The sequence below is a fragment of the Emys orbicularis genome, chromosome 2 (genome assembly GCF_028017835.1).
Source record: "Emys orbicularis isolate rEmyOrb1 chromosome 2, rEmyOrb1.hap1, whole genome shotgun sequence".
NCBI lineage: Eukaryota > Metazoa > Chordata > Testudines > Emydidae > Emys > Emys orbicularis.
In genome coordinates, this window is record NC_088684.1 from 82086496 (window position 1) to 82106024 (window position 19529).

At 44.2% G+C, this 19529-nt stretch overlaps 1 protein-coding gene across 1 annotated transcript in view; it reads right to left on the reverse strand.

Moving 5' to 3' along the window:
• The window catches only part of LAMA3 (laminin subunit alpha 3), a 188363-nt gene extending 169301 nt beyond the window's left edge, over window positions 1-19062 (reverse strand). Inside the window, exons 1-2 of the mRNA XM_065397793.1 lie at window positions 18754-19062; window positions 8607-8759 (exon numbers count right to left, since the gene is read on the reverse strand). Coding sequence (XP_065253865.1) covers window positions 8607-8759; window positions 18754-19062 — 462 coding nt within the window. The remainder of the gene's footprint in view (window positions 1-8606; window positions 8760-18753) is intronic.
• Window positions 19063-19529: the final 467 nt, after the last annotated feature.

Here is a 19529-nt window from a genome sequence, read left to right on the forward strand (position 1 = left end):
GCTTTGGAGGATAGGATTAAAATTCAAAATGATCTGGACAAAAATGGAGAAATGGTCTGAAGTAAATAGGATGAAATTCAATAAGAACAAATGCAAAGTACTCCACTTAGGAAGGAACAATCAGTTGCACACATACAAAATGGGAAATGACTGCCTCGGAAGGAGTATTGCGAAAAGGGATCTGGGGGTCATAGTTGATCACAAGCTAAATATGAGTCAACAGTGTAATGCTGTTGCAAAAAAAGCAAACATCATTCTGGGATGTATTAGCAGGAGTATTGTAAGCAAGACATGAGAAATAATTCTTCCGCTCTACTCTACGCTGATTAGGCCTTAACTGGAGTATTGTGTCCAGTTCTGGGTGCCACATTTCAGGAAAGATGTGGACAAATTGGAGAAAGTTCAGAGAAGAGCAACAAAAATCATTAAAGGTCTAGAAAACATGACCTATGAGGAAAGATTGAAAAAATTGGGTTTGTTTAGTCTGGAGAAGAGAAGACTGAAGGGGGACATCATAACAGTTTTCAAGTACATAAAAGGTTGTTACAAGGAGGAGGGAGAAAAATTGTTCTTCTTAACCTCTGAGGATAGGACAAGAAGCAATGGGCTTAAATTGCAGCAAGGGCGGTTTAGGTTAGCCATTAGGAAAAACTTCCTAACTGTCAGAGTGGTTAAGCACTGGAATAAATTGCCTAGGGAGGTGGTGGAATCTCCATCATTGGGGATTTTTAAGAGCAGGTTGGATAAACACCTGTCAGGGATGGTCTAGATAATACTTAGTCCTGCCTTGAGTGCAGGAGACCGGACTAGATGACCTCTCGAGGTCCCTTCCAGTTCTATGATTCTATGATTTCTATGATTTATAACTTGGATATGGCTTTTCAGTGTGGCCGTTCACACCTGGACTAGGCTAATCTGTGTGCCAATCACCAAATTAACTCTGCAGTGAAGACATGGCCTATGCTTAGGGCCCTACCAAATTCATGGCCCTGAAAAACGCATCATGGACCAAGAAATCTCGCTAAAGTAGGAGGGTTGCAGAATTGCCATCCTTACTTCTGCACTGCCTTCAGAGCTGGGTGGCTGGAGAGTGGTGGCTGCTGGCTGGGAGCCCAGCTCTGAAGGCAGAGCGACCGCCAACAGCAGCGCAGAAATGAAGATGGCATGGTATGGTATGGCCACCCTTCTGCATCACTGGCAGCAGCAGCGCAGTAGTATGGGTGGCAATATCATACCATGCCGCCTTTACTTCTGCACCGCTGCTGGTGATGTTGCTGCCTTCAGAGCTGGGCTCCCATCCAGCAGCCACCACTCTCCGGCCACCCAGCTGTGAAGGCAGCACAGAAGTAAGGGTGGTAATACTGCGAACCCCCCCGATAGCATTGTGGCCCCTTTTTGGGTCAGGATCCCCAGGTTGAGAAACGCTGACTTAAGGGCTTTGCATATTTATATTTTTAAATACATATTCATGATTTGTGATAACCCCGTGACATTTAAGATTTAAATATCTGTAACTGTGAAATTCAAAATTTTTTAAATGCTAGGACTGTGAAATTTACCAAAATGAACCATGAATTTGGTAGGGCCCTACCTCTGGCTCTCTCCATAGAGGTACAGTGGATAAATGTAACCAAGATATAATACAGACATGTATAATTCATTTAAATTTGTTTTAAATAAAAAATTCTATATAACAAAAATCACAGAAGTTTAGTTTAACTACTGAAAAACCTCCATTTCCATCTTGCATTTCTGCACCACTTTTGCACAAGTATATTAAAGGGCTCCAAAAACATTGCGGAATTAATCTTGAACACTTGGGTGAGGTATGGAAGTATTAATCCCATTTTACAGAAGAGGAAACTAAGGCACAGAGAGTGATTTGCCCAAGATCACCCAGTAAGTCAGCGGCAGAGCCGCATACAGAACCCAGCCTTTACTTTAATTAGTAGACCATAATCCTCCCCTTAAAATCAATTCACTTGAAAGCTTATTAAACAAAAACTGAACAGCCTATATGAACAATGTCAATGAATAGTTACTGTAGTCAAAAAGAGAATCTTCTGTAGCACAATGTACTGTACTTTTATACACAAATTTCCAAAAATGGCCACTGACATGGGGTCCCCAACCTGAGACATGTTGGCCCAGATCCTCAAAAATATTTAGATGCCCACTGATTTCAATAGGACTTAGCTGCCTAAATATCTTTTGAGGATGGGAGCTGTTAGTCCTGATTTTCAGAAGTACTGAGCACCTGCAGCTCCAACTGAAATCAGCAACTTTGAAGAATCGGGGGGAAAGGTCATTCAACCTGGTGTGACAGACCCAGACCAGTGGGGTACAGAGTAGTTTTCTGTTCCCTGAGTGACCAGAGCAGGGGCTGCACTAGAGTAATCAGGAACCTGCTAGAACCAGTTAAGGCAGGGTGGCTAATTAGGACACCTGGAGCCAATTAAGAAGAAGCTGCTAGAATCAATTAAGGCAGGCTAATCAGGGCACCTGGGTTTTAAAAGGAGCTCACTTCAGTTTATGGTGCCAGTGTGAGGAGCTGGGAGCAAGAGGTGCAAGGAGCTGAGTGGGTGTGCTGTGCTGCTGGAGGACTGAGGAGCACAAGCATTATCAGACACCAGGAGGAAGGTCCTGTGGTGAGAATAAGGAAGGTGTTTGGAGGAGGCCATGGCGAAGTAGCCCAGGGAGTTGTAGCTGTCATGCAGCTGTTACAGGAAGCACTATAGACAGCTGCAGTCCACAGGGCCCTGGGCTGGAACCCGGAGTAGAGGGCGGGCCCGGGTTCCCCCCAAACCTCCCAACTGACCTGGACTGTGGGTTCTTCCAGAGGGGAAGGTCTCTGGGCTGTTCCCCAACCCACATGGTGAATCTCTGAGGCAAGAAAATCCGCCAATAAGCGCAGGACCCACCAAGATAGAGGAGGAACTTTGTCACACTGGGTACACAAAAACTCAGGCAACTAAAAGCAGTGACCCCTTTTTAAACTGGAAGCTCAAACTTTCAAGTCATTCTCAGATAGAAACACAGAACATCACAAAAAGATGTGGTATATAGATGCCCACCCCCCCATCCTCTGTCCCCCAAAAAAGCCTTCTGTGCTATCTAACTATATTTAGTTCAATTTTCTATTCCTATTTGTTGTTTTGGTCTATATTATGTTCATCTGTTTTTATACTGACTAGAAGCAAATGAAAATATATTTTTAAGCATATAAAACTGTGGAGATGCAAGTTAAGAGGGTTCCCGCTAAAGATTTTATTACAAAATCTCATACATGGAAATATGCATAAAACTGAGGAATGTTTTCCCTACTTCTGAGTTGGAAAGCTTAGAGAAAAGAATTGTGCATATAAAAAGTACAGGCCAGAGCTATCAGCCTGTTTCCAGAACTCAGACAATGGCAATATTATGAAATAACTGAGAACGAGAAGAGCATAATAGGCCTATTTCCAATTCTACACCAAGTGAGAAAAGTCCCACCTGGTTTTTCATCCCATTCAACTTTCTATAAACTAAGGGCCAAATCTGCAAAAACTTACGTTTCTAACTTTAAGCATGAGAATAATATCATTGACTTCAATGGAACTACTCACATGTGTGTTTTCAGGATCAGGACCACAGTTTGGATCAGAAAAATAATGCTTGGCAGAAGCTTGCCTAAGCTCAACAATGGCTATTTTACTTTTAATATACAGTGTATAATGTAGTAGTAATTTGTGCCTGTTCAACATTTGTTTTGTGTGTTAGAGATTTTATCATCAGTAAGGCTACATTTTAGTCATAGGTATTTTTTGTAAAAGTCATGGACAGGTTATGGGTAGTTAACAAAAATTCGCAGCTCGTGACCTGTCCATGACTTGTACTATATACCCCTGACTAAATCTTGGGTGCTCTGGGGTAGGGGGCAGCCCGGGGGCACTGCGGGTGCTCGGGTGGGGGGTAGCCCAAGGGCGCCGCAGGTGCTTGGGGGCGCACGGCCCGGGACCCCCGCTGCTGCTGGGGGGGCGTGGCAGCCCAAGACCCCCGCTGCTGCTGGGGGGGCGGGATGTGGCCCGGGACCCCTGCTGGTGCCTGGATTTACTTCAAATTACGGTTGCAGAAACTATCAGAAACCTGCATCCCAAGAAAGGGGAAAAATCTCATAGGCAGGAGTTGTAGACCAAGCTGGATGAGCAAGCATCTCAGAGAGGTGATTAAGAAAAAGCAGAAAGCCTACAAGGAGTGGAAGATGGGAGGGATCAGCAAGGAAAGCTACCTTATTGAGGTCAGAACATGTAGGGATAAAGTGAGACAGGCCAAAAGCCATGTAGAGTTGGACCTTGCAAAGAGAATTAAAACCAATAGTAAAAGGTTCTATAGGCATATAAATAAGAAGAAAACAAAGAAAGAAGAAGTGGGACCGCTAAGCACTGAGGATGGAGTGGAGGTTAAGGATAATCTAGGCATGGCCCAATATCTAAACAAATACTTTGCCTCAGTCTTTAATGAGGCAAATGAGGAGCTTAGGGATAATGGTAGGATGACAAATGGGAATGAGGATATGGAGATAGATATTACCACATCCAAGGTAGAAGCCAAACTCAAACAGCTTAATGAGACTAAATCGGGGGGCCCAGATAATCTTCATCCAAGAATATTAAAGGAACTGGCACATGAAATTGCAAGCCCATTAGCAAGAATTTTTAATGAATCTGTAAACTCAGGGGTTGTACCGTATGACTGGAGAATTGCTAACGTAGTTCCTATTTTTAAGAAAGGGGGAAAAAAGTGATCTGGGTAACTACAGGCCTGATAGTTTGACATCTGTAGTATGCAAGGTCTTGGAAAAAAATTTGAAGGAGAAAGTAGTTAAGGACATTGAGGTCAATGGTAATTGGGACAAAATACAACATGGTTTTACAAAAGGTAGATCGTGCCAAACCAACCTGATCTCCTTCTTTGAGAAGGTAACAGATTTTTTTAGACAAAGGAAACGCAGTGGATCTAATTTACCTCGATTTCAGTAAGGCATTTGATACGTTTCAGAGTAGCAGCCGTGTTAGTCTGTATCTGCAAAAAGAACAGGAGTACTTGTGGCACCTTAGAGACTAACAAATTTTGCAACAGAAAAGCTTCAAAAACAGACTCCAACAAGAAACTGCTGAATTTGAATTGATATGCAAACTAGATACAATCAACTTAGGCTTGAATAGAAACTGGGAATGGCTGAGCCATTACAAACATTGAATCTATCTCCCCATGTAAGTATTCTCACACTTCTTATCAAACTGTCTGTACTGGGCTATCTTGATTATCACTTCAAAAGTTTTTTTCTCTTACTTAATTGGCCTCTCAGAGTTGGTAAGACAACTCCCACCTTTTCATGCTTTCTGCATTTGATACGGTTCCACATGGGGAATTATTAGCTAAATTGGAAAAGATGGGGATCAATATGAAAATTGAAAGGTGGATAAGGAACTGGTTAAAGGGGAGACTACACCGGGTCGTACTGAAAGGTGAACTGTCAGGCTGGAAGGAGGTTACTAGTGGAGTTCCTCAGGGATCGGTTTTGGGACCAATCTTATTTAATCTTTTTATTACTGACCTTGACACAAAAAGTGGGAATGTGCTAATAAAGTTTGCAGATGACATGAAGCTGGGAGGTATTGCCAATACAGAGAGAGACCGGGATATCCTACAGGAAGATCTGGATGACCTTGTAAACTGGAGTAATCGTAATAGGATGAAATTTAATAGTGAAAAGTGCAAGGTCATGCATTTAGGGATTGATAACAAGAATTTCTGTTATAAACTGGGAACGCATCACTTGGAAGTAACATAGGAGGAGAAGGACCTCGGAGTATTGGTTGATCACAGGATGACTATGAGCCGCCAATGTGATATGGCTGTGAAAAAAGCTAATGCAGTCTTGGGATGCATCAGGCGAGGTATTTCCAGTAGAGATAAGGAGGTGTTAGTACCGTTATACAAGGCACTGGTGAGACCTCATCTGAAATATTGTGTGCAGTTCTGGTCTCCCATGTTTAAGAAGGATGAATTCAAACTGGAACAGGTACGAAGAAGAGCTACTAGGATGATCCGAGGAATGGAAAACCTGTCTTATGAAAGGAGACTAAGGCTTTGTCTTCACTACCCGCCGATCCGGCAGGTAGCAATCGGTTTTTCGGGGATCGACTTACCGCGTCTAGTGAAGACGCGGTAAAATCGATCCCTGATCGCTCTGCCGTCGACTCCGGAAATCCACCTCGGCAGGAGGCGGCAGCGGAGGCGGCGGCAGCGCGGCAGCGGTCGACTTTCCCGCGTCCTCACCGCTAGGTAAGCCGACCTAAAATACGCAACTTCAGCTACGGTATTCACGTAGCTGAAGTTGCGTATCTTAGGTCGGACCCCCGCTGCAGTGTAGACCTAGCCTCAAAGAGCTTGGCTTGTTTAGCCTAACCAAAAGAAGGCTGAGGGGAGATATGATTGCTCTCTAGAAATATATCAGAGGGATAAATACCAGGGAGGGAGAGGAATTATTTAAGCTCAGTACCAATGTGGACACAAGAACAAATGGATATAAACTGGCCATCAGAAAGTTTAGACTTGAAATTAGAAGAAGGTTTCTAACCATCAGATGAGTGAAGTTCTGGAATAGCCCTCCAAGGGGAGCAGTGGAGACAAAAGACATATCTGGCTTCAAGACTAAGCTTAATAAGTTTATGGAAGAGATGGTATGATGGGATAGCCTAATTTGGCAATTAATTGATCTTTGACTATTAGCAGTAAATATGCCCAATGGCCTGTGATGGGACACTAGATAGGGTGGGATCTGAGTTACTACAGAGAATTCTTTCCTGGGTGTCTGGCTGGTGAGTCTTGCCCACATGCTCAGGGTTTAGCTGATCACCATATTTGGGGTCGGGAAGGAATTTTCCTCCAGGGCAGATTGGCAGAGGCCCTGGGGGTTTTTCGCCTTCCTCTGCAGCGTGGGGCACGGGTCACTTGCTGGATGATTCTCTGCACCTTTAAGTCTTTAAACCACAAGTTGAGGACTTCAATAGCTCAGACATAGGTCAGGGGTTTGTTACAGGAGTGGGTGAGTGAGATTCTGTGGCCTGCATTGTGCAGGAGGTCAGACTAGAAGATCATAATGGTCCCTTCTGACAAAGTCTATGAGTCTGAGTCTATGGTGCTGGGGGTGGGGGGCAGGGCAGCCCGAGACCCCTGCTGCTCCTGGGGAAAGGGGGTGCGGTGGCCTGAAACTGCCCCAGCAGCGGCCAGTGCGGCGGGCCCAGGGGCTGCATGAGCTGCACAGGCGACCCCTGGGCCAGACACACTGGCCGCCGCAGAAGTCCCGGAGGTCCCGGAAAGTCACAGAATCCGTGATTTCCATGACCTCTGTGACAGACTTGCAGCCTTAATCATCAGTAAAGATTCACAGGCTTCTACACCAAAACACTTATTGCCTAAATCAGGGGTCGGCAACCTATGGCACGCATGCCGAAGGCGGCACACGAGCTGATTTTCAGTGGCACTCACACTGCCTGGGTCCTGGCCACCAATCCGGGGGGCTCTGCATTTTAATTTAATTTTAAATTAAGCTTCTTAAACATTTTAAAACCCTTATTTACTTTACATACAACAATAGTTTAGTTATATATTATAGACTTATAGAAAGAGACCTTCTAAAAATGTTAATGTATTACTAGCACGCGAAACCTTAAATTAGAGTGAATAAATGAAGACTCGGCACACCGCTTCTGAAAGGTTGCTGACCCCTGGCCTAAATGATAGAACCCCACAACTAAACTGGTTCAAAGAAACATTTCTAAGAAACCCCTCATTGGACAGATCTGGACTGAGACTGAGCAAGAACATAATGGGAATGAAGACTATGGGCCATATTCTCAGCTGGTGTAAATTGGCAGAGCACAGCTGACTTTAATGAAGCTGTGCCTATTTATGGCAGCTGAGAATCTGGCCCTATAGCTAAAAAGCTGAATTTACATATGCAGAGTCTTTAGTGTTAGCTACTTGCTTCTCCCCTGCAGGGGAAGCCCGAATATTTGTATTAACACCCATCTACCTGCCTCTGTTGTGTCTTTCTTTCTGGGCTGCTCTAAATCAATAATTTTCTTCTTTTAAGACAGTGTCCACAAGAAAGCAGAAGGCTTCCTGTGGATGGCTAATGGAATCCACCTATCGCTAAAGTAATCCTCTTCCAACTATTGTCATCAAGAGAGTGTGCAGCATGAATTTCCCCTTGAGCCATGGGGGAAGAGGTTATGGAATAAAAGGCAGAGCCTGAGTTCCACGGGGGTGATCCTATGCAGCTTTATATTAATGAATTGTATTTAGATTCCAGTGGCGCCAATTCATAGCAACCAATATATTGTCTGTGGCAAGAACCCACAGTCAACATTGCTGAAAAAGATAATCACTTAAGTAAAGTTAAATCTGTAACAATCACAGAACATAAACCACAAAAGAATCACATGGCAGACCAAGATTCTTAATTCAAGCATTTTCATCTTGCTACTGTAAGACTTTTGTATTGATACAGAATATGGCCAAACCCATTAACACTCCACATAAAATGATCACGTACTCACCTGTCCAAGATCTAAAGTGACATTCACTTCATTATACTGTAAGCCTAAAGAGAGAGGAGGACTTTGCCACCAGCGTTCAGTTCCATCAATAGCATTGGTTATTGGGTGAGCTTTATTGGGATCAGCTGCATTGCAATAGTCACAAAACTGTCCCTGAAAGACAACAGAACAAAAGATTTATGCTCAGTTTGATCTGACTGAGAATTAGACACATCTTTCCATTAAATTATGAGTGATGGATCCTACTGCTAACTATCATACTTAGGTAGGGCTTTGATTGGGTGTGTGATAAGATTTTGTTTTGCTTTTGTATGGTGTATTTCTGGTTTATTGTAAAAATATTTTCCTAATAACTAAAATGGAATGCATAATTAAAACATCATAAGCATTCATTTTCTTATATATTAAACTATCATTAAAACAATCCTCTTTCCAAAGAAACTACAGTAGAGCATGTTGATATTAATAATTTTACTGACATTTTAGTGAAATTATCCAGGCCCACTTTTGCGTTGACATCAAGATATGCACCCAAATTCAGTAATGCATTTAAGCATGTGCGAAGTCCATTTTTATTCAAGAAAGCACTTAGGCCCAGATCTCAAGGGTATTTATGTGCCTAACTCCTATTGAAATCAATGGGAGTTAGGCACCTAATGACCTTGGAGGATCTGGGCCTTAACCCCTCATTTAATTTTAAGCACATACTCAAATCCTACACTTTTGCTGAAGTCTGTCATGTTTGTAATATTGTAATCCATTCACTGGAGCCAAAACTTTTAAGGGGTTTCAAACTATTTGCATACTGGATTCTGCATGTGGACTTCTGAGTTAGCGGATAACAGGGTAATGCTACAGACATCCCCCGAATGACTAAATAGCAGCAGATTCTGAAGTGTACAAGTTATGCCAGTGATACCACAGTCTACAGTATTTTGGGGTTCTCCATTTTCATTTTAGTAGTAGATGACAAGAGTAGACCAGAGATTTAAGTTTGGTTTCTTTCACTTAAAATAATCTTTATTAAAAACCAATAAACAACATGCCTAAACTGCTAAAAGGTGAAACAAAACATCGGAAGCAAAATATAACACTAACATACAAAACACACCAAGGAATAGCTGAGACAACACCTTTTCTCTCATAATCTCCTTCCTTCCAAAAAAAACCCATCTCTGATGGAATTTTAACTTCCATATTTCCCCCATTCAGTCTTCTAAGAATTGAGAAAGAGGCCCTGTTTATAAAAAACCCAAGACTCCTCCCCATTTCCCAGCATGCTCCAGGAGCAGAGTAATCTGTGTTTCAAAATAGTCAGTTCTCTACTGGGATTCAGTTTCACAGCCTGCATTATTACATGGCTACTAGCCCTTCCACTCCTCTCAAAATGAACACCTCCAACAATGTGTAAGTAAGTAGTCCTCTATATACGTTAGTTCTCTTTATTGATGCTCTACGGTACTTATATGGCCCTCAGTGACATAGTATCTAAGCACCTCATCATTTTTTAAATTTTTTAATCCTCACAACACCCTTGTGAGCAAGAGAAGTACAGTAAAAGCTGTTTTATCCAGCATGTTGGGAGAATGGGGGTACCAGTAAGTTTAAAATGCCAGTTAACTAGGAGGGAGGGAGTTTGGGTGCAGGAGGGGGCTCAAGAGCATGGGGAATGGGGCGTGGGAGGGGGCTTGGAGTGTTGGATCCGGGGGACACTCACCTCAGGCGGCTCCCCGCAAGTGGCGACCTGTCCCGGCTGCTCCTAGGCAGAGGCACGACAGGCGGCTCTGCGCGCTGTCCCCACCGCAAGTGTTGGCTCTGCAGCTCCCACTGGCTGTGAACCAGGGTCAATGGGAGCTGCGGGGGCGGCGCCTTTGGGCAGAGACAGCATGCAGAGCCGCCTGTTGTGCCTCTGCCTAGGAGCAGCCGGGACAGGTCGCCACCCACACCCACACACCCTCTCAGAGACCGTACTCCGCATCCCCTCCCACACCCCAATGACCTGCCAGCCCCGTGCCAACCAGACTATAGACCGGACTTCCAATGAAGATCAGAAATGCCAGTTTATAGAGCTTTCCAGTTGGTGAAGTGCCGGATAAAACATCTTTTACTGTACTAACATACCCATTTTAGAGATAGGGAATGGAGGCACAGAGAATCATAGAATTTAAGGCCACTAGGGACCACCAGATCACCTAGTATAACCTCCTGTGTATCATAGGTCACCAACACCCACATACTAAATCCAGAGAAAGAGCAGGGCAGATAAAAAAAATCTATGTCTTTTTTCATTAAAAAAATCAGATATTTAAATATAAATCAGATTTTTTTTAAATGTAAATATGGGTTTATTTTAAAAAATGAATCTATTTAGAATTAAATTTGAAATGATGACAACCTGTGTTAAGGCTTAAACTCATTATAATCTATTAAAGTCATTTAAATTAAATTAAAAAGTAATATTAAGCAGTACATTTTTGCTGCCAAGTTTTCAAGAAAGTCAGACCACTGAACTGGCATGGAAATCACTGCCTAAGCATCTGGAACCAGAGTTTGTTGAAGTACTAACCCTTCCTAAATTCAGTGAATCTCAGAAACAGATTCCTCTGCCATACTTTGGCCTTGAGTACACTGTTACTAACACAGGTTCAGTTCCACCACTGTTAACATTTGGCAGCCCTAGTCTAGACTGGTCAGCGGCTAGTACCAGCATTTTAAGAACTGTTTTAATTAGTTTTCCTTTGCACAAGATTAGATGGCATAGTATGCAAAACACTGGCAGCAGCTGGTCTACAGCAGAGTTCTAACAATGTTGCTAACAATGAGGCTTGGTCTGCACTAGCAACTTATGTTGGTATAACTATGTGGGAAATCCACACCTCTGAGCGCCGTTCTACCAACTTAACTCCCAGTATAGACAGTGCTATGGCGACAGGACAGCTTCTTCCATCAATACAGCTACTGCCTCTCGGGGAGGTGGAATACCTATGCTGAAGCCAGGGCCGGCTCCAGGGTTTTGGCCGCCCCAAGCAGCCAAAAAAAAAAAAAAAAAAAAGCCGCGATCGCGATCTGCGGCGGCAATTTGGCGGAAGGTCCTTCACTCCCAGTGGGAGTGAAGGACCGTCTGCCGAATTGCCACCGAATAGCTGGACGTGCCGCCCCTCTCCCGAGCAGCCACCCCAAGCACCTGCTTGCCAAGCTGGTGCCTGGAGCCGGCCCTGGCTGGAGCTCTCCTGTCAGCATAGATAGCATCTTCACTGAAGTGCTACAGCACGGCTATAGACAAGTGTAGACAAGCCCTGAAAAAGGTGAACTGGTGTTAACAAAAGTGGGAAAAGTTGCAAAACTGGCATAAACAAGGCCTAAAGTGGACATTAATTTATACTCAAAATTTCCTTCAAGTTCTGTCCGTGTCAGGCTGTGTAATATGTTTTGGTGCTGAATCATGGACTTTTGACAAAATGCACCCCCAGAAAAACCAAAGAACATGCAAATCTGGAGAAATGCCTTTTAAGACAATTAAAGCATCTATTTACGGAGGCTGCTATCCAGCCCTTTAAATACATAATTAAAATCACGTTCTGGAGATCCCCTGTCTCTCTCTGATAATATATAAAGCCTATTGTACTGTAAAGGAATAATCATGAATACTCTTTAGAAAATCTAATTAGCTCCTAATTTAACTGCTAGTGGGGTTAACGAAGCTATATTTTTTCCTTAATAAAACTATATTCTACTATCCAAATACTGTTAAATAGTCAAAATTAGTAAAGTCAATTTCCAAGGGTCTCTCTCCCCATCACATTCTATTCCAGTAATGTTATTTTTTATCTACCCTACCTGCCTGCTCTTCATTTTCCCCCCTCATTCATGTGTCACTTTATCATTTCGCCTCTTAATTCTGTTATACTTCACTTTCAGAACACTTCATCTATATTTTGCATGGGGATCTTTTTACTCAGGACCATTATACGGATTTTTAAAGGTTTTTTTTTTCATTGATATATATAATTTGGCTGCAAAACTAAGTACAATAAAACTTCACAAAGCAAAAAAAGGACAGACAAGGAAGTGTAAATAACCCTCTTTTGCTACACACACACACACCAGCTTTTCCCCCTTGGGTGTCCTTTCAATTAAAATTATTCTGATTCAGACAAAATAAATACGTATTCTGGCAACTTCATATGGATTATAGGATATCTACAGAGAAAACATTAAAATAAAACAAAAACATATAGTCACATCTGTCCAGATCAACTTTGTATGACTTTAGACCCAAATACTTTAAAGAGAGAAACTAGCAGAGACCCTTTGCTGAGCACAAGTTTTTGCAGAATCTGGACCTTTGTCATGAAAAAGAAAATAAGATTTTTTTTTAAAGGAGACTTGTACAGGTGCTTGGGACGGCCACTCCGGAGGGGGGCGGCACGTCCAGCTATTCGGCGGCAATTCGGCGGACGGTCCCTCACTCCCGCTCGGAGCGAAGGACCTCCCGCCGAATTGCTGCCGCAGATCGCGAGCGCGGCTTTTTTTTTTTTTTTGGCTGCTTGGGGCGGCCAAAACCCTGGAGCCGGCCCTGGGCTTGTATCCCACACACTTACATACACAACATGACCCTTACATACACAACGCAATTTACCTCAATCTAAATAAGACAGAATGACTACTACCAATATTTATGTATCTATCATTCTAATGATTTTCTAAGGCCTTGACTATGCTAAATTTCTTGGGGAAATCTCCCACCATTGCACTAAAACTAGTGCAGCTCCACTGATGATAGCAAAGTGAGAGCAAGAGTGGAGACAGTACACTAGTGCATGTTCACCAGTGTTTTTACTACCATATCATCTAGACCTACTCTATTCAGGTATAATTGACACAGTAGTAAAAACACCAGTGTCATCATGTCTACTCTTCTGCCCTCACCTTTGCTACCACAGGTGAAGCTGCCCTGGTGCTGGTGCAATGGCTGGAGATTTCCTGAAGAGGTCTACTGTAGACACAACCTAAGGCACCTGTTGTGGTATCTAAGGGTTGTGAACATGTATGGGGTCACTGTATATGTAGAGATTATAATAAAGGCAGCCCTTTAGCCTTATCTATACCAGAACATTCTGTTTCTGCTGTCAGCAGAGGGTGCAGCAACACAGTGCAACAACTGGTTAGCACTTGTGATACAAGGTTAAGTTTGTCACTATTTCAAGAAGACTTCATCCAAGATTTAATGTAGTGTTGAAAATGATTTGGTCCTGTCTACACTAGCATTTAAACCATTGTTAACATCAGTGCAGCTGCAGCTGCCCCGCTTTCTGACAAGTACTGAACAAGTATAGCATACAATGTTATAGACTTCACAAGAAATGGAGTCTGAGTTTGTGTCAGTCAATACTGTGCTTGTCGGCCTGGGTCAGGGATTAACTCTTGAGAATGTCAAGGATCATTTAGAAAAAAGGCTTGGCCAAATCTCCATGTACACAGGCTGATGAACTATCCAGGGATTATGTGATAACATGATGCTCCTCCAATCATGCTAGAACCTAGTTTGGTTTTACTTATGTACAAAGGACCAAGGTAAACCAGGGTGCTACTGTAAACTCAGGCTGTGCATTAGTGAGGTTTGCCAGGGTAGACACAATTTGTCATATACTGCACTAAGGGTCAGTGATACCATTTTCTATCACAGCCAGAAAGAACAATGTGTAATAGTGACCAGAGCATGGTTTTATAACAATATTGAAGCATGGGTCTTTAAAATAAATCCATGTCCACACTGGTCATGCTAGAATTATGCAGCAACAGCCTTGTTTTAACACAGTTCTTGCTAGTGTAGTTTCAGAGTTTTAAACTACACTCCGGTGATAGCCTTAAAGTAAAGATGAGAGTGAACAGAAAACTGAATTAGGAATATAAAATGCATGTGTTGGGAGATGGGTTATTTTAAAGAAACTGCAGCACTTGAAGATCTGAACTCAAGATTTAATAATTTTCCCGATACATAATTCAAAGAATGATCCTGCAACAGCTGGAGTTTCAGTTATGTAAAGTACATTCCACAAACCTGCCAACAAAACAGCGAGCGAGAAATGAAAGAAAATAAATTGTTGGACAAACCATTCTCCCTTGCTTCCCACTGACAATATCTACAGGCATTCCACACTGAAGCCTGTCTGGTAGACTGCACGTGTCTGAATTTCAAGATACTGAGCCTCAAGACATTGTTTGATTTTGGCTTGAATTCATCACCAGGGCAGGTGTGCATTTGCTAGTGATTTAATTATCCTCGTCTCCTGCAGTTCTTCCAAGTGTGCAGAATGGTGATCTCAGTTTGAAAACTGAAACTGCAACAAGCAATCTATGGAAGTATGCCAATGTACACATTTTACACCCAATGAAGATAAAGGTCCTATCTACACAACAGAAAAGAACCACATTGCAGGTCTTGGTTACATCATAATAATATCTGACAGTTATGTGCCCCACAGCAGGCCAGGTATGCTACCAAATGCTAATTTACATCTGCGCACTACTACTATCAGCCAATCCCAGACATGCCATTTAGCCATCATTTTGAATCACTGAAATGCACAGCATTGCACTGAATCTGTTCACTGAAAATCATCCTAATTTAGTGAATGGCCAATTTACCAATATGCTGATTAAGGGAAATAGACTGTATGCTATACTGTGGGTTGGACAGTGCCTTACAGGCTCAGCCCATATCAGGTAGTTGAGTTGTGTGGAGGGGCCTCACTGCAGTGGAAACCCTAGGAGGAATGGTGGATGACTCACACTGAATTCTTTCTGGAGCTCCCTGGGAGCGCAAACTCCACTAAACACTATGCCATGCATTGAAAGTGTACACTAAGGGTGCCAGATTAGCTCCAGAGAGCAAAGCTGGGGCCATTCTGCTCCTCCTCATCCTCTTTGGGGAGGCTAGTGATGGCACTAGCATAGAGCAGTGATTCCACTCTCCATCCACTTTGTGGTTACCCCATGAACCAGGCATAAGACTAGGAGAAGCTGCTGGGACCGTCTCCCCTTGCATTTACAAGCTTGTGTAGGGCCAGCCACAATCCAGACCTGTACATACCTCAATAGTAAGGCACAACGGAGGGAGTTAAGTGCACAGTATCACCTTAACTTAGAATTTCCTTGTTATTGTGGCTATTGTCAATATCAGTCTTAACCTTACATAAAGGAGTGTGATTCTCTCCCTGTGAGCTTTTTAAGACATAGTACTATACGTAAGTGTGCGTGTGTTTGTTTAAATCTTATGAGCTAAGATTTCATAGGAATTTAATGCACTTTTGTCCATTTTTGCAAGTCTTACCACAAAGATAGATTCTCTTCCCTTATTTAAAGTGTATTTGAACTTGAGAGGTGGAGCAGTTTGATAATATGTACACTGTGCTCTTATCACATTTTCTGTGGCTGGATTTCCCTGGCCTTTTGAAAGAATTTCCAACCCCTCTTGAATCACAACAACTGCTGGTAAACTACAGAAGTATTCATGTTATGTATCTCAATGGGGCTTTGTTGAAACTGGAGAGAGACTCTGCTATATTCACGTTTATACAAATACTGTAAGAAGCAAAACATGTTTCCTTGAGCCAGGTCTGAGCTATCAGTAATTCTTCCAGGAATTTGGATCAGGAACAAACCACAACTGACTTCTAACCCAGCACCTGTAAGGTAAATATTTAACAAAGGGAATTCTCCTTCTTTCTATCCTCTCCCTACATACAGTAAAACCTCATTAATTCACACTTACAAGTGGTATAGTATATAAAAAGACAAAAGACAAGAAAGCAAGGATATTGCATCATGGAATTAACTTTGTTTACTTATTTGATTTTGTTTATTTGTAGTTTATATTTAATGACTTCTAATACTTTATAGAATGTTAGTAGTATGAGATCACACTACACTATTCTGCTATTAAAGCACTGCTTTAATAGGGAGAGATTGCTGCATTTTCTGTTCAAATTATGTGGTGTCTGTGTTAACCAAGTATCAAACAGCAAGGTTCAGCTGAATATGTAAGGGAGAAGGGATAGCCTTATGCTTAAAGCACAGAACTAAGAGCGAAGGTATTCCTGCCTATCACAAACTTCCTCTGGGACCTTGGTCTAGTCACTTAATCTGCATCCCGGTTTTCCCATCTGTAAAACAGAATGTTGTGCAGTTTGTTAGTATTGGTAAAGCACTTTGTATTTCTATAATGCCTTTCATCAGAAAATCTCAAAGTCAATTGAGAATAGATTATAGTGTGATATGGAAGAAAGGCACTAACAACATTTGTTGAGGATAGCACACTCCTCTTGATCTTTCCCCTGAAAAAAACTATGGAGAGAAACTCCCCCCAAACAGGAATTATTCTTGAAATAAAACTGACACAACACAACCCCCTTTTCAAGTTCCTATAAAAATGACTTGCCTAGTCCTTCTATCAATTGTAGTCACAAGTTTGACCCCATAATTCTGTAACAACCTATTTTAAATCCTATTTTGACCCTCTTCTAACTTTCTCCTTCACTCCTACCCCAAAACAAATTCCTTTGAAAGTCCTAGAGAATGTTTGTCAAACTATCTCCAACATCTCCCCTGTAGTAATGTACTGCCAGAGCTGATACTGCATGTCCATTGCATTGGATCAGTGGTTAATGTTACTTTTTCCTCACCCTCCTGACAGACAAGTTCACACAAGTTTCTGCCAAACCACCGGGGGAAAGTGTATTTCTGTCAACCCACCCCTGGGAATTTTGCTTTATTTTTTTCTCTTTGTGGCTGTCATAAGGTGCACCTAGGTCTCATAACCAGATAGGTCAGATCAGCATCTGCAGCTTTATCATCATCCTTTCCTACCACCCCTCCCCTCACACTCTCTTCTCAGAGAGAACAACACCCTCCCCCGACTCCCACAGGAATCTCTGGCATCATCCCACAGGCAGCTTAAGGTGTACATTATGAGGCTCAGGATTCAGTACTTGTAAAAACCAGGACACGTGTTGGGTCTTCTTAATACAACTTTAAAAGGCACTTCCCCCTCCACAGCCTAGAGGGCCCTTTCCTGATGCAGCAGTTATTATTATACACCTCTGCCAGCACTGAAGAAGTGGGGATGGGAACAAGCATGAAAGCCGTAAGGCATCTGATCTACTCTGCCCAACCCTTCAGTACTTGGGAGGGATTGGGAGAGCAAGGTGATCCTGCACCACTAACTCCTGCACCAAACAGCTTTCCAGGCTGGTGGAGTGGTGGGGGGGGGGGGGGAGATTGCTTTCCAAACTGTATTAAGAAAAACTGAGTAAATGGGATTGGGCAGTTGGGCTCCTTCCCTGAGCACAGAGGAAATCAGGATCCAGAGGTTACAGCTTCACATCTGTCAGCTCTTCAAACAGCAAAGCAAGGATGTGGGGAGGGCTGAGGGAAAACAGGCACAGATACAGGAACATACATGTGCCCCTCTTCTCCCGCGCCCTATATTGTTTCCTACAAACAGTAATGAGATCACTGGGTCCTGGCTTGTCTTCCTGACCCACAATACAACCTGAGCCACTTAAAAATATTCAGGGAAACATGGCTTAAAGTAACCGTCACCATCAGTTGCTTACTGGGGACTAGTCTTTAACTAGAGGTCAAACAAAATTATACTGCAAGCTTTGGGGAGACTACAAAGTGCTCCCTGAGGGCAGAGGCTGTGCAGGCAAGGTGCGGTCCTGAGTTCAAGTTTCACCTCTTGCCTATTACCTAAAGAAGGGCCAGCACACCACCACACCCAAACACCCCCAGACTTTGGGGGAGCTGAGATTCCGATGGGCACTTTGCCAGGCGTGCCCATCTAGGTTTTTAAGCCTAAACTAACCTGGCCCTTCTGGAGCTCAACCCCCAACCGCTCCCCTCCCCACGCAAAATCTCTCCGGGGAGGGGGGAAAATCGCACCGCACGGGCCACCGGCCGGGGAATGAAAGGCGGAGAGGAATGAGACTGAGCCCGGCGCTGCCTCCGGTGCACACCTGTCCCGCTTCTCCAGGGCGGGCAGCCCGTGTGCCATGCCCCGGAGGCCCCTAGCCCGTACTAACCCGGGCCCCGCTGCGTGTCCAGCGCCCCGGCCGGGGATCCCCGCCGCAGCCAGGGGAGGTACCTGGATGGTGTGCCCCGCGGGGGAGGCGGCCGGTCCTCCCACCAGCTTGCAGTACAACTCCAGCCGGGGCCTCCCGCCGCCGCCGCTCTCCTCCCCGCAGGTGGCCGTCGCCCGGATGCTGGCTGTTTCGGCCAGGTTGAAATAGGGCGGATGGAGGCTGAGCCCGAGCGCCCCGGAGTCGGGCGGCCCCACCTGGGCGGCCCCGGGGCGCAGGGTGAGGAAGGGGGATAAGACCACGAGGAAGAGCCCGGCGCCCGGCGCCAGCGGTGAGGGAGCTGCGCGGCTCCCCTGCAGCGCCGCCGCTGCCATGCTCAGCGGGGTCCCCTGGCGCTGATGGGGCGCACGCGGCGGGGGCAGCCGGAGGTGAGAGGCTCCGTGCGCTCTGCCTGTGCCTCTGCTGTGTGCGGCCCGTGTGGAGCCGGGGAGAGAACACCCCCCTCTGGTGCACAGAGCGAGACACGCAGGGCAGCGGACGCAGGAGGGCTTCTGGCTTGTAATGAGGAGTGAGACATGCAGGAAATATTTGGGTCCTGAGGGCTACGAAGGGGGGGGGGGGGAAGGGAGGGCAGCCCTCTTCTGTTGGACCAACAAATAGTGGCTGATAACCAGAGATGGGCCCAGTGGAGGAATCTGGCTCCCAATCCACAGAGCGCTTGGGAGGGGAGAGGGGTTCTGGTTGGGTCCATTATAGCAGTGGTTTTCAAAGTTTTTTTCTGGCGACCCAGTTGAAGAAAATTGTTGATGCCCACGGCCCAACTGAGGTGGGGACGAGGGAG